General features: G+C 41.2%; 1 protein-coding gene across 1 annotated transcript in view; it reads right to left on the reverse strand.

Moving 5' to 3' along the window:
- Nucleotides 1-14,982, reverse strand: part of ATIC (5-aminoimidazole-4-carboxamide ribonucleotide formyltransferase/IMP cyclohydrolase) — a 117,097-nt gene that overhangs the window by 82,127 nt on the left and 19,988 nt on the right. The window contains exons 4-5 of the mRNA XM_030209952.1: nucleotides 12,167-12,233; nucleotides 3,247-3,335 (exon numbers count right to left, since the gene is read on the reverse strand). Coding sequence (XP_030065812.1) covers nucleotides 3,247-3,335; nucleotides 12,167-12,233 — 156 coding nt within the window. The remainder of the gene's footprint in view (nucleotides 1-3,246; nucleotides 3,336-12,166; nucleotides 12,234-14,982) is intronic.

Below are 14,982 nucleotides of genomic sequence, written 5' to 3' on the forward strand. Positions count from 1 at the left end.
TTCTTCAGCAATGCTGCAAGCATCAGGCAAAATGGGAACTATAATATGCAGACCCAGACACGAACATTTTTGTTTGTTTTTCAAATGCCATCTGTGGCATTAAAAAAATATGTATATTCAGTGATGCCACTCTCTATCGATGTGGAGAACAATTCTATAAAGGGACACCTATATTTAGGAACCTGAAGGATGCCTACATAGAGTCTATTCTATAAAATAAGTGCCTACTTTCATTTAAAGAATACTAACCAGGTATACATGTACGTTATGGGTTAGATTCTATATATGGCTCCTGAATAATCCGCCAGGCGGCTCACTACACGACCAAATTTGGTCACATCCATTTAGGTCAAGGTGTAAATCTCATCACCTAAATTAGGCGCAGATTGGATGTATTCTATAATAACACGCATAGATTTTAGAAACGCCCACACCCCAACCCATGGCCACATCCCCTTTTCAACTAAGCAACTTAGAATTTAAGCACACCACATCATAGAATACACTTAGTGAGTTGTTTGCATAAATCTCAATGCTAATTAGTGCTAATTGCTTGTTAACATCCAATTAACAGAGCTAATTATCTAGTTAACCAATTAAGTTGTGTGTATCATAGGGGACGGGGCATCGGAGAAGGAAAGCAGCAAGACTGTTAGTAGGTACTACTACTACTTAACATTTCTAGAGCGCTACTAGGGTTACGCAGTGCTGTACAGTTTAACAAAGAAGGCCAGTCCCTGCTCAATGGAGCTTACAATCTAAAGGACGAAATAGGTGACCTCAGGTTCCAGTGATGGAGGGAAATGTGGTTCTTATGTTCATTAAAAAGATGGACTCAGGAAAATGCACTGCTCATTTCTAGAAATAAGCAGGATAAAAAACTGTTTTACTGTTTTGGGATCCTTGGTCACTGTTAGAAAAAGTATACTGGGTTTGATGAACCTTCAGTCAGTCCAAGTATGGCAACGTTTATGTTTTTATGCATGTTAAAGAATACGCTTCGGTTTCTGTGCCGATTTTCAGGCACTTTATATAGAATACGGGGATAAGTGTTCAGGTGCAAGCGCTTAAGTCAGCCACAGCTGGTGTAACTTGTTAATGCCTTGATTTGGAAGATACCCTGCCCACGCTCCACCCATGTGAAAACCTACTTGCAAAGTACACACTTTCAAGGATATGAGCATACTTACAGAAGAGTGTGTATTCAGATTATTGCTATTCACACACATATCATGTGTTCACATACACACATAATTGACAAATGCCAGCATTTATGCATGTACTTGCCTCCTAGCTTTGGGCATCTCCTTATAGACTTAGCTCCATCTGTCAGCAGCTATATGTAGAATGGCAATATCTAGTTGCTATACATATGGCTAAATGGTTTAGTTTAGGACTGCTTTTATGCCGGTCTAAAATTAAACCACTTAACAATACAGATAGTGGCTAATATTGCCATCATACATAAAGTTGCGTGGAACACCCTCACTCCACCTTACCTGCACCCCAGAACTATCCAGATAGTGCCAGGATTTTCAGAAACAGTTGCTGGATAGTGCAGCATTTAAGCATCCGCAGTTATGCCAGTTCTGTAGCTGGTACCACTGTGGGTGCCTAATACTGGTTTACGCTAGAATTCTATATGGAATCAGGCTGTCCAGGTGCTCATCGCATGTCATCAGGGCGCCTACAGTGAGACACCTACTTATTAAATTACCACATTACTGTAAAATATTTTTGTTTTTTTCTGTTTATATTCCTTTTTTTTTTTTTTTAATATTTCACATTTATTGTGATCCACTTGAAATTTAAGATGGGCAGAATAAAAGTTAATAAATGATACAAAACAAACGTTCAAGTCCCTTTCAATATTGGTTGGATAAAATTTAAATCTTTTAAACACTTTTCACAGGTATTTATTTATACAACCTATATTCCAGTTATCATAAAATTCTAAGGTGGAGCTCAGAAAACCCACAGATCTTCAATTTATTTATTGCATTTGTATCCCACATTTTCCCACCTATTTGCAGGCTCGATGTGGCTTGCATAGTAACCGTGATGGCGATCGCCAATTCTGGTATAACAGATACAGAGTGACATTGTAGAAGGTTCGTGTATGATAGACACATCAGGGAATAGAGAGGAAGGGATGAGTGTGAACAGAACGGGTATTAGTTTCGTTGTGTTGTAGGATCGAGGCATTTAGGTTGGGTCATTAGGGTATGCCTTTTTGAATAAATTAGTTTTTAGTGATTTCTGAAAGTTTGATAGGTCGCGAGTTGTTTTCAAGACGTTTGGTAGTGCAATGAGTAACAATCCAGGTTTTCCACTGGATATCATGCAAGTTCTGTGTCTGTGCTATCAGCTGTCAGGAACACAGTCTGTTGCCCTTAGATGGCACAGAAGAAAAGGAAAAGCTCCCTCCACACTCTCTTTCCATGCCTGACCACCATCCCCCCTCCCCCCCCCCCCCCCCCCCCCCCCCCCATACCCTGCAGTCTCAAAGTCCTCTCTCCTGCAATGGAAAAACAGAAGCCCAATCCCCACCATTTCAGTCACATCCTCAGGCTTGAGATGCTGCAATTTAATTCCTGGAATGACTGCCCACTCCTCACATGCCAGGGTGCAGTGTGCTACTCCTTATTGCTACTCTACCCTTACTGAAGAAAAAAAAGGGTACAAGATTAGAAGTCGGACTTCTCTTTTTCCACCCTATGGAACTTGAGAGAGGTTTTTTGTTTTGTTTTTACCTCTGACCATGGAAGGCTGGGATTCTGGAAGTATAAAATTTACAAAATGTTACATGTAATTCCATTTGCACAATAATTGCCCATGGGATGGATGTCGCTGGCATCACATGACTCCATACTGAAATGCAACAGGGTCTATGAGTTCACACATGAAAACACCATTAAAGATGATAATTCCTGCTACTGCAGTACTACATTCAATTATGTGCAAATAGAATTTTCAGAACAGATTCTGCTTCCAAAACTGCAGCATCACAAAGTTAAACTCTTGAGAAAATCCATGGTCATCTTCTCTTAATGAGATGCCAAGGTTTGCAAATGGGTCAGGTTTTCAGGCTAATTTTAATGAACACACATGAGAGATCTGACTGCATATAATAGAGACAGAATGCAGGTAAAGCTCATATAGGTATATTCATACCACGGACCTGAATTTACTCTCACAAAGAGAAGACAATATGGAAATCTGAACAAAGATCCCAGTATGACTTACCAATATCAATTTGTTCAACTGCCTCACTCAGCATTACGGTTGGCGACGCCACTGTTTTCACAAAAGGGTAAAGGTTACAAACCACAACTCTTAAAAAAAAAAAAAGAGAGAGAAAAGGAGAAGGAACAGGTCATTAAAAGGACAAGCAACCTGCTCCTCACTGCTAGCCTTAAATAAGGACAATATTATATAGATTCTCGACAAATGAGAACTATTTGTACTATTACTGAGGTAATTTAACAATCTACTGTTCCACATCTGTTACAGCAGTCTTTCTATGCATTCCACAGCTAACAAATAAGTGAAATTAACCAAATTAACTGTACAACACATCTTACAGCTTTATCCTTTAGCTTAACATTAAAAAAAATAACAAACCTAAAGTGAAGTACACTTAAAATACAGAACCACTAAACAATGCACTACTTAATTATTTAATTACGGGGGGGGGGGGGGGGGGGGGAAAGAAAGAGGATCAGATGTTCAGGTTTCAACAGTACTTTCCATAGGCCAGGCATAAGCAGTTGTGCTAGCCTTTAGTATGGTGGTTTACCGTCAAATTTCATGCACTAACCTTACTTTCAGTGAAGTAAGGTCTTTATTGTGGAAAAAGCCACAGTAAAACCGTAACATAAAAGGGTAGGGCGGTGGGTATGCAGATCACAGTAAGGAAGCCAATGCTGTGCCTAGCAGACTGACCCTTAGAGGTGCAACTCACTTTACCGCTAGGGGTCAAGTGCCACCATTTTTCGTAATGGTGGTGAGAAAAGTACACAGTCACTGGACACCTCCCTGAACCAGATTCAGCTGCACTGGAGGCTCTCTCGTCAAGGGCCTCCCTGTGCCTGAGATGCTCTGGATTAGAGTGCCCCCCCCCCCCCGGGGGTCACTAACCCCTTCCACCCTCAAAAAACATCTTTAAAAATATTTTGTGCTAGCTTCTATGCCAGCCTCAAATGTCATACTCAGGTCAATCGCAGCAGTATGCAGGTCCCTGGAGCAGTTTTAGTGGGTGCAGTGCACTTCAGGCAGGTGGACCCAGGCCCACCCCCCTCTACCTGTTACACTTGTGGTAGTAAATGTGAGCCCTCCAAAACCCACTATACCCACATCTAGGTGCCCCCCTTCACCCGTAAGGGCTATGGTAGTGGTGTACAGTTGTGGGTAGTGAGTTTTTTTAGGGGGGGATTTGGGGGGGCTCAGCACACAAAGTAAGGGTACTATGTACCTGGGAGCAATTTATGAAGTCCACTGCAGTGCCCCCTAGGGTGCCCGGTTGGTGTCCTGGCATGTGAGGGGGACCAGTGCACAAGAATGCTGGCTGCTCCCATGACTAAAAGGCTTGCATTTGGTTGTTTCTGAGATGGGCGTTCTTGGTTTTCATTACCGCCAAAAATCAGAAATGAGCAAGTCTAGGGACAACCATCTCTAAGGACGACCTAAATTTCAGGATTTGGGCATCCCTGACTGTATTATCGAAACGAAAGATGTACGTCCATCTTGTTTCGATAATACGGGTTTCCCCGCCCCTTCGCTGGGTCGTTTTGCGAGGACGTCCGCGAATATGCCCCTCCACGTAGGTCATGGAAAAAGCGTGTTCTGCCTTTTCTCATGACTTGAAAGGGAAATTAATAATGGTAATTAGTTTAGCTCATTGCAACCTCATTGTGTATAAATGCTATAAAACTGTTCCTTTGTCTAACCAGAGAATAACAGTCTGATAAGCTGGAGGCTCATCTGGGATCCCAAGAACCTCCCTGCAAGATCAGATAAGCTGGAGGCTCATCTGGGATCCCAAGCACACCCCTGCAAAATCAGAGTTCCTCTTTCCAGATGCCAAGAGATGATGAGGTACAACAGCTCTGCAAAATTCCCAAAGGCAGGGAGGCATCCATCCTGCTGACTGCTTATTCTTGGGGAGGTCATGAGCATTGAACCAATTTTTCCACTGCCAGTTGTAAGTTTCTGTTTTTATCTTTGTGTGAGTTGCTATTTTTATCTCCTAAGAAAGAGTCCTAAATTAGGTACAGTTAGATATAAGTTCAGTGTGCTGTCTCGTGACCCGAAGACACCTGAAGACTTCGAAGTGAAACCATTCGGAATTCTTCATTGAAAGGGCGAGATAGGTGTAGGGATATATATGTGTGTGGGTTGACGATTTATGGGAAATGCAGTTCACTGTTCTCAGATTCACATTGTTTGTGCAGTAAATTGTGAGCTGTTCACACGCCATTAGCATCATTTTGCACTTGCTCACATTAAATGTCATCTGCCATTTTGAGATGTAAGGTCTTCTTGTAATTTTTCCACAATCCTCTTGCAATTTGACAACTTTGAATAACTTTGTGTCATCAGCAAATTTAATTGCTTCACTAGTTACTCCCGTCTCTAGATCATATATAAATATGTTAACATACTGTAAAACATATAAATGTTTACACACTGTGAACTGAAATGAAGGTAAATAAAGAGAGATTGTGTGTAAAATAATAGGTAAAAAAAAAAATAAAGCTAATTCTATTACACACAGCAAACCAAGGGAAACTGTCAAGGAACTTTTACAATCAAGAGACATTTACAACTTAAGAAAGATTTGTAAGGCACACAGATCTAACAAAATTGATCCAGCAGAATTTTTATACCATTTCAGCTAGTGGATTAATACAAAGATCAACAAGGATAGTGATACTAATAACCTTGCTAAACGTTTGTGCAGAGACTAATCTTGTCCTGCACACGTAGAAGGTCCAAGGCAATACAAGACCTTGCTGATAAGTGTTGAGCTAAGCTACTCTTTTGAACTATTGCACAACTTTACTAAACATTTGTTGAGGCCTTCAATTCACAGTTCACCCTAAAAAGCCAAAGGAGCATTAACTCCAACAACTAGGAGACTGGGTACGTGAAAAGTACACCAGCCCAAGCCACCACTAAATCTTCACTGGGGAGTCCCATACTCAAATACCAAAGCCCAACATGGATCTACATATTTTATTTGTTACATTTGTACCCCACATTTTCCCACCTATTTGCAGGCTCAATGTGGCTTACATAGTACCATAAAGGCGATCGCCAAGTCCAGTAGGGGAACAAATACAATGTGATGTATGTATTCAGAAATGTCTCTTTCAGCTCTGCCATAAAGAGGTTGGCATATTGGAGTGCTGTCCTGGTGCCCATCGCAGTGCCCATTAGTTATAGATAGATATTCTACAAGACCAGAACTTTCTCCTCATCAGCTACCAGGGGGAACTGAATGAGGCTGCAAACTCATTTGCCACCCAGAATCACCTGCCTGAGCCATCTCATCTCTTTACTGCTACCAAATCCTGAAACTCTTGATGCTGGGCTATTGAGGTAGAGTGAAATGTAGCAACTTCTTACCTACAGAAAGAAATCCTCATCATTTACAATAAGCCTTGTTCCAGAAAGGGGCCACAGAGGTAAACTCATGCTCTAGCAGAAAAGAGATGTTTTTTCTTGTTTTCATTGTCCTTCAGACCATAGTGGTAAACTGTTACCATGACAAACGTTTTCCTGGATATCTTGCATCAATATGCCAAGGACTTGAATTCACACTGTCTGGTGAATTGGCACTCCATGTACTTCATTATCAGAATCGTAGCCATAACAGAACAGCAATTCCAAGGACATTACTGCTACAGCGAATCACTTTGCGCACAACTGTAACAAAGCTTTATAAATGACTGAACAATGCAATTATTAGGAAAGGGATAGAAAATAAGAAAAAAAGAATACTACAATGCCTTGAACTTCAAGCAACGTATTGATCACCGAGTCCTGCTCCATGTCCAGCTGCTCTGGGCCAGATGGAATGTATAATGAGCTCCTCAACCTGATTTGCTGGCATCCGTCATCACCACCTCCTACTGAGTTATCAGAAAGTTAGCTCTGAAAGTCAAATTCCTGGGCAACAACCACCACCACATACTCCATCTGGCAACCAGCATCCAAGGAAGATGAAGGTCGTACTTCTGTGACACTGCAGACCAGTGGCTGAGAAAAGACTAATGTAATGGCCGCATATGAGCCCTTGCCCTTGGAACAAATTCCATCGCTGCTTCGACCTCCTGTGTTCTGTGAGGAAGATCCTCTCCCTTGCTTTGTTGAATAGAACACCCAGATACTCCAAGAAGAGAGGAGCAACTGGGCAGAACTCCAACTTGTAACCTTCTGTAATAATATCCAAAACCCACTGGTCTGTCATGATTTTGGCCCACTTGTCCCGCAACTCCTGAAAACATCCTCTCCTGGAGAAAAAAAAAAAAGAGTGGACCAGCCTCACATCATTACAAAGCTCTGGAGACAGTGGGTGCTCTAGTTGACTGAAAGACTTCCTGTTGCACTAAAGACTGGCGTGCCTCAAAGCATGACTTCTGACCATATTGCTGATGACCAGGCTGGTACCATCTGCTGTCTCAAAATAGAGAATCCCCTGAAGACAGATGGCCAGAGGCTTTTGGCTTATCCACTGGCAACTGCTGTGGCTTAATTTCCCCAGTTCTTCCACCAAGTTACTGAGATCTTCTTCAAATAGCCACGTGCCCCGAAAGGGCAGTTTAACTAGACATGACTTTTGTCACTGCAGCCGCCACCCAATGCCGCAACCCAAGCTGCCAACACACCATGATAGCAAAAGACATACAGCGGGCCAAAACCCGTAGCATACGTCAAGTAGGCCAACCCTGCTTCCAGCTGGGCGTTATGGTGCCCTTCTTTTTTTGCAGACTGCCGATGCCACTTCAGGCATGCTGTAGCCATGAATGAGCTGCACACTGTCGCTTGAAAGCCCAAAGAAAGCCTTCTAGCTTCCTATCCTGTAGATCATTTAGGACAATGCCCCCTTCCAACGGCAAAGTGATCTTCTTAGTTACAATGTAACAACTGAGTCAAACCTGGAAAGCTTCAATTTCTCTTTCTCCTCTGGCTCTTTCCACTCTCAGCCCCGCTGAGACCCATTCTGCTGTAATCAGCTCTTGAATGTATGGATGCATCAGAAAAGCATTAGAAGGGCCTCTAAACCTACTCACGATCAATGAAGATGGAACTACTGAAGTCGAAGCATAAAGCAACTCTATGGAAAGCACCACCAATGCCTCAGAAATAAGAGTACTGAGCTTATCTTTAATATGAAACAACCTCAATATATTTTAGGTTATCCCCCTCTTCAGAAAGGCACTCTTTCTCCTGGCATCCGTCATCACCACCTCCTATTGTATTACCAGAAAGTTAGCTAGGACAGTCAAATTCCTGTGCGACAACCACCATGGCATTCTCCGTCTGGCAACCAGCATCCAAGGAAGATGAAGATCATACCTCTGTGAAACTGCTCCTTGATAATATTCAGATCAATGCCAGAGATAATTTTTCCATTTTTAAAAAACCTAGAGAATAAATCTCTACAAGAAGGTTTGTTAGTAGACTCGCTTAAAGAGGCAACTGTTAAACCATTACAGAAAAAAAAAATCAACACTTGATTCAAAAATCATGAGAAAGCAGTGTTGCACCAACTAATGGAGTTTGCTGAAGATAATCACTTGTTGAATGATTTTCAATATGGTTTTAAACCCATATTGTCGAGTTTCTGTTACTATCAATGTTAGATGAACTAAGGATCGGAATGGACCAGAACATTAACTTCTGCGTTGTCACAATTGACACTGCATCAGCTTTCAACACTATTGACCATCAGCTCCTAATTAACATGTCAAATTTCGGCATAAGGGGTCAAGTCTTATCCTGGATTCTTTCGTACTTGCAGAGAAGAAAATTTCATGTTAAAGTTCAGGACTCTGTCTCCACTAGCTTTCCAATCACATATGGCATACCACAAGGTTGAGCCCTATCGGCATATTATTTTATTTATAGTGTCCTCCAAGATCTACTACACACATCTTATAGAATATACGCAGATGATGTACAATTCATTATCCCTGTTAAGGAGTGACCTAGTGGTTAGGGTGGTGGACTCTGGTCCTGGGGAACTGAGTTCAATTCTCACTTCAGGCACAGCTCCTTGTGACTCTAGGCAAGTTACTTAACCCTCCATTGCCCCAGGTACAAATAAGTACCTGTATATGTAAGCTGCATTGAGCCTGCCATGAGTGGGAAAGTGCGGGGTACAAATGTAACTAAAATAAAAATAAATAAATGATCAGGATTTATCTTTACAAATGAAAAATATTTTTGACAGAATTGTTGATTTGATGAAACAGGTAAAAATGTCTTTAAATGTTGCAAAGACAGAAATAATATATGTAGGTAAGACCCTTAACTCATCTCTACCAAAAATGTTTGCAAATCAAGGTGAAAAAGTGATCATGAAGCCCTTTGTCTATAATCTAGGAGTTTTCCTTGACACCAATTTGACAATGCAAAAACTTATCGACCATGCAATTTCGACTTCCTTCTTTCAACTTCGTGTGTTGAGCAAGTTGAAAGGTGTGGTCACACTATATGACTTTCGGATGATTATACAGAGCTTGGTACTGAAAAAAATTGATTATTATAACTCTCTATTTCTGGGTATACCATCATCCCAAATCCAAACTCTACAGGTCATGCAAAAATGCAGCTGCACAACTGATCACTAAAATAAAGTCTGAATACATCACTCCAACATTTTAAAAAAAACTACACTGGCTTCATGTAAAGTATAGAGTTCAATTCAAGACTCTTGTACTGACATATCAACGTACATTTGGGACTATCCCAGTCTACTTTCGCAATACCCTGCAATCATATAAACCGAAACGAGTTCTGCGATCTCACATCAGCTCTGTTTACCTCCCACAAAGTCATATAACTACATAGAGACAAACCTATAGGCCTTCTCTATCGCTGTCCCATATTTGTGGAATGCTCTATCTGGATACCTGAGATCAGGTGAAGATACTCAATAATTCAAGCGCATATGTTTGTAAAGGCCTTTTCAGCCACATGAGGACTTATCTGTATGACACTTTAATTTAATTTTTTTTTCTTCCCTTTGTTTCAGTTAATCCAGATTACTGATCATGTTTCATCTTTATATGACTGCAAAAGCAAAGACAGCGTCATCTGCCCACTCCTGGAGATCTAAATGAGATCTCTTACGAGTTAGGGGGTAGAGGGGTGAGAAACTGAAGCACTTTGCAGCAACTCTGACTGTACCTGCTTCAGTAAATAGGCCTGGTGTAAGAGCAATATAAACTCCGGAAAAAACAAAGACCCCGATGCAGCGGAATGCTCTGTCGGGCCCCGAGATTATAAAATGGCAGATGTGCTCCGTGCTTGATCAGACAGAGGCTACTCCTCACTGCCAGTTGACCTCGACAAAATGGCACCCATTCCCATGCTCTCTTGCATCAAACAGTGCAACGGCCCGGCTGGAGAGCCTGATGTTCCTAGCATATTTGGATGCTGCACCAAATCTAAAAACATGCTGCTGCTGTTTCCCCCACGTCTCATGGGCTTCCACACACTGCAGCTCCATGACTCCGAACGGTGGGTCCCACAGCGGAAAAACTACTTAACTGCCTCTTCGGGAGTCACCATTCACCCTGACTGGCACTAACACAGCACATCAAAGTCACAAACAGTGAATCAGGATCCCTCCCTGGCACCAAGCAGAACTTGCAGCCCTCCAAGCGGTTCAGAGTCAAACTTTAGTCAGACTTACCACTGCCAGTTGCAAACTCACAATCTCCACAAGTCTTACCCCACATGAGAATCAGGACTGATACGCTGTCCCATGTTCTCCAGTAAACCTCTTTCTCTTTTCAAGGTTGTTGTGCTGGAAAAAGGAGAGATCCACAGGAAACAGAGGAGAGATGAAGGGAGGGAAGAAGTAGATATGTGGGGCACCAGAGACATGGATCTGAAGACCTCCAGATACGACTCTGCAGACCCAAGTCACCCACAAAGCTCAAACGGAGACCAGTTGACCAACTGGACCAGAAGCAAAGAATCAGAGGCTGAAAAGTGTGTCCATCCACCTGCTGGAGATAGAAAATACTGAGGAGCTGGACTCGATGCAAAGAGATATGTCTCAGCTCAGTTTTTAGTTCTCTATCTCCATCTGCTGGTTAATGCAGCTATCTCACAGGTTCTGGAATAATGCGAAACTACGTAATGGAACTGAAGATTCACTTAATAGACTTGCACCTGCCCTGTCCCTGGGAACAATCAGCCTCAATCCTTGTGTTTCAGCAGTCCAATGGACAACTGTGCAAACGTAATACAGTGAAGGCTTTGAGGAATTTGGTCTTTAATAGTTTTAACTATGCTGTTGGTCCATTTAATTAAATTTTTTTTAAGTGGGTACTCATGCTCAAAAACCATAGCAGCTCACTGTTGTACCAGATGAATGAAACCCCCTGACCGGAAGTTTCAGATCTGAGCCATTGCCACTTGCTGTTAGCGGACACCCATTGTACACTGTAGTAGTGGATGAGATTTACTCCCCTGATACCCACAAAGGGACAAGAAATGCTTACATCACTGCTGCTAGCCAAAATGGTAGTCATCTCCATAAGCATGTAAAGCCTCTTTATCCAGAAGCAGGGGATTCATATACATCTAGCTGGACAAGCCAACTCACATGGAATGAGGATTCTCAAACAGCTCTGACTCAGAACATTTAACTATTATTCTCGATTAAAAAAAATACTAAAATGTCAAGTGAGACGACCACTCAAGAGAGATTGTTTGCTGATTTAATCCAAGGACCAAGGTACCCTGAGTTCTTGTGCTAAGCTGGCCTGCCCTGCCCCCTCAATGTCCTGATTTGTAACAACAAAGTCACTATACGATATGTAATCAAAATTGCTGCAGCCCTGCAAAATTAAAATAACTTTCTTCCTCATCAACAGAAGGAGTGCACCAAGATGCCTCCAGAGCGTGATGTAAGCTGCATTACCTCACAAAGCTGAATCCCAGTTTCTCCATGTCTGCTCTGTCCTCGGGCTGGTCGCGAGCCAGGATCCCTAATAAAATTAACATACAAAGTAGGCAATTTTATGAAATACAAATCCTTTATTTCATAATTAGTTAATTGGTGGGAGGGCACTGCTTAATGTAAGGACGTAGAAGCTTCATGGCTAGAACAAGACTACAGTACCTATCCAGCTGAGGCTCTAGGGCAGTGGTTCTCAACCCAGTCCTTGGGACACATCCAAACAGATTTGCAGGATATCCACAATGAGTATGCACAACATAAATTTATACACGCTACCTGACTTATCTCGTACATATTCATTATGTGTATCCTGAAAACCTGACTGGCTGGATGTACGTGAGAACTAAGTCGAGAACCACTGTGATAAGAGCTACGGATTTTAAAAAGCATATGTTCTGTTATCAGGACAGCAGCACTATGAGAATAATTCTATAATAGGGCACCTAGGACAGGTAAGAAGGTGCCTAATTTAATTCTACTATTTTTTTTTAACACAATATTAGCTCAAGTGGCAGAACACATGCCAACACTCAAGGTGCAATCACTGACCCGACACCGAGTGACTGCTGGTGTAAATGCTTGCACTTAGATGTTAGCCAGAATGTGCATAAATTACAGAATACTATCATTTACATAGGTATTTGTGTGTGCCGCTCCTGCACATGCTCAATGGCAAAATGTACACCATCAAAACATAGCATGTACTTTTTTGCTTGTTAGCATTCTGTAAGGGATCACATGTCCATAAATGATTAGAATACCATCATTAAGTGCATTCCTGCTGCCTAAAACTAGGCTGCTCCTTATAGAATTAACCCCTAAATGTCCACTGTGGTGGAAAAGCAGCTAAATCTTAGACCGTGGTATAGTGAGCTGAAGATCTTCATAGGGTAACGACATTTTGTTAGCATCATAAGATGCAACAAGACAAAAAAAAGTAACTTGGACAAAAAGGATATCCTACCATACACATTCTGCAAGATCAGGAAAAAGGGTTGCAAGTGATAATCAATTTATCTTCAGAACCCATTTAGGGGTCACATCAGAATACACCAAACACCTTGTCTGGGTACACATCTGAACTACAAATCACAAGCTCTAGCTTAGCCAGCCTGAAGTGCAAGCAGAAAGGGGTGGCATCCCTTTATTCACATGAGAAATCTCTTTCCACTATATTCCTCCCACTTAAATCACTTCACTACCTGGGTCTTGAACCCCTCCCCTTTTTCAACTTTTGATATTTCTTCTCCTCCATGAACCCACACTATTCAATACTTATTTCTTCTGAATCCTTTTCACAAGTAACTGTGCATAGAGAGCTCATGCCTACTCAAGACCTATACAACATAAGGCACTGCAATACAGCAACAATGGTGTGAACTGAGGACTCTTGCCTCAAAATGGAATACATACACTACCTGGACTAAATTCTGTATATGGTGCCAAAAAAGTAAGTGCTAAGCAATATTCTATAAACAGCACTGTGAGTTGGACGCCGTTTGTAGAATAACGTTCGGCACCAAGATCCGTGCCTGAATTTGCATGCAAGGATTTACACCAACTAAAACCTGGTGTAAATCCTTGTGCCTAAATTAGGTGTGGATCTACTTAATTCAGTAACACCGAAAGCAAATTCCAGGAAAACCCCTCACCCACCCATGCCCTCCCTTTTTGGATCCATGTGTAAAAATTTACACACACATCTTTATAAAATAGTGACTAAAAGATGTGCGTGTAAAATTTAACCATTGCCAATTACCACTGAATTTATTAACGCCCAATTATCAGTGTTAATTGACTCATTATACAATTAAATTGTGTGCACAAATTTGCATGCATAGTTTTTAATACCATATATAGAATTAGGGGGTTTATGTCAAGTGACTGTACAGTGATGGCCTCCTCCCATGTTCTGAATATCAGTTTTCAGACACTCACAAACATTCTTTTGCCAAATCAGTTGCTATTCAGTTTTCCAATAATTACCCTCTAGATGCCACTAGTGTAAATTCAGCCCAGCATAGGAAAGTTCAGCTGTACTGTGAAAATGTGTAATAGACTGCTTAGAATAGTCTTGGATGAGTTGAGAAATATGTTAATGTAACAAATGTAGGCCAAGACTTTGGCATCATTGATGGAGGTTAACCCAAATTTGATTTTCTTTTTACTCTCCCATTTTTTTTTCGGGGGGGGGGGGGGGGGGGAGAAATGTTCCATTTCAGAACTTTTGTCCTCCTTCAGACAAGAACGAAAGTGGAATATTGTGTACAAGGGTAAGTCTTCAGCAGATAATATCAGTTATAAGTAATGGACGTTAATTTTCTTTTTTTCAATTATTTATACAGAATGATGTATGCTTTCCCCCTTGACATGGACTACTTGCATTCTTTGAAACGTATATTATTTAAATATATTTTTTTTAAAGTCCTCCTCGATTTCGAAAAAAAAATTACACTTAAAGATAAACAGTGGTAACAAGAACAGACTCGGTATTACCACTGAATCTATTTCTAAATTTAAGCAATTACATGTGACTTTCTCTCATATAACTTCTGTGGCGAATAAACTTTCTTCCTTGCAAAGTAACAGTGTTTCAGCTATAAAAGACAGTCTCTTCTTACACTGCAAGTTAGAAATAATGGAGAATATCATTAGAAGTCAGAACCTTAGGTTTCTCAATTTTTCTATCAAGGAAATTTTTCAAGGAGGTATTAGGGTTGCCAAATTCGGAACAGCTGAGTTTGGTTAAATGTTATTTTATTATGACTAATAAAAGT

Source organism: Microcaecilia unicolor, chromosome 7 (assembly GCF_901765095.1).
Source record: "Microcaecilia unicolor chromosome 7, aMicUni1.1, whole genome shotgun sequence".
NCBI lineage: Eukaryota > Metazoa > Chordata > Amphibia > Gymnophiona > Siphonopidae > Microcaecilia > Microcaecilia unicolor.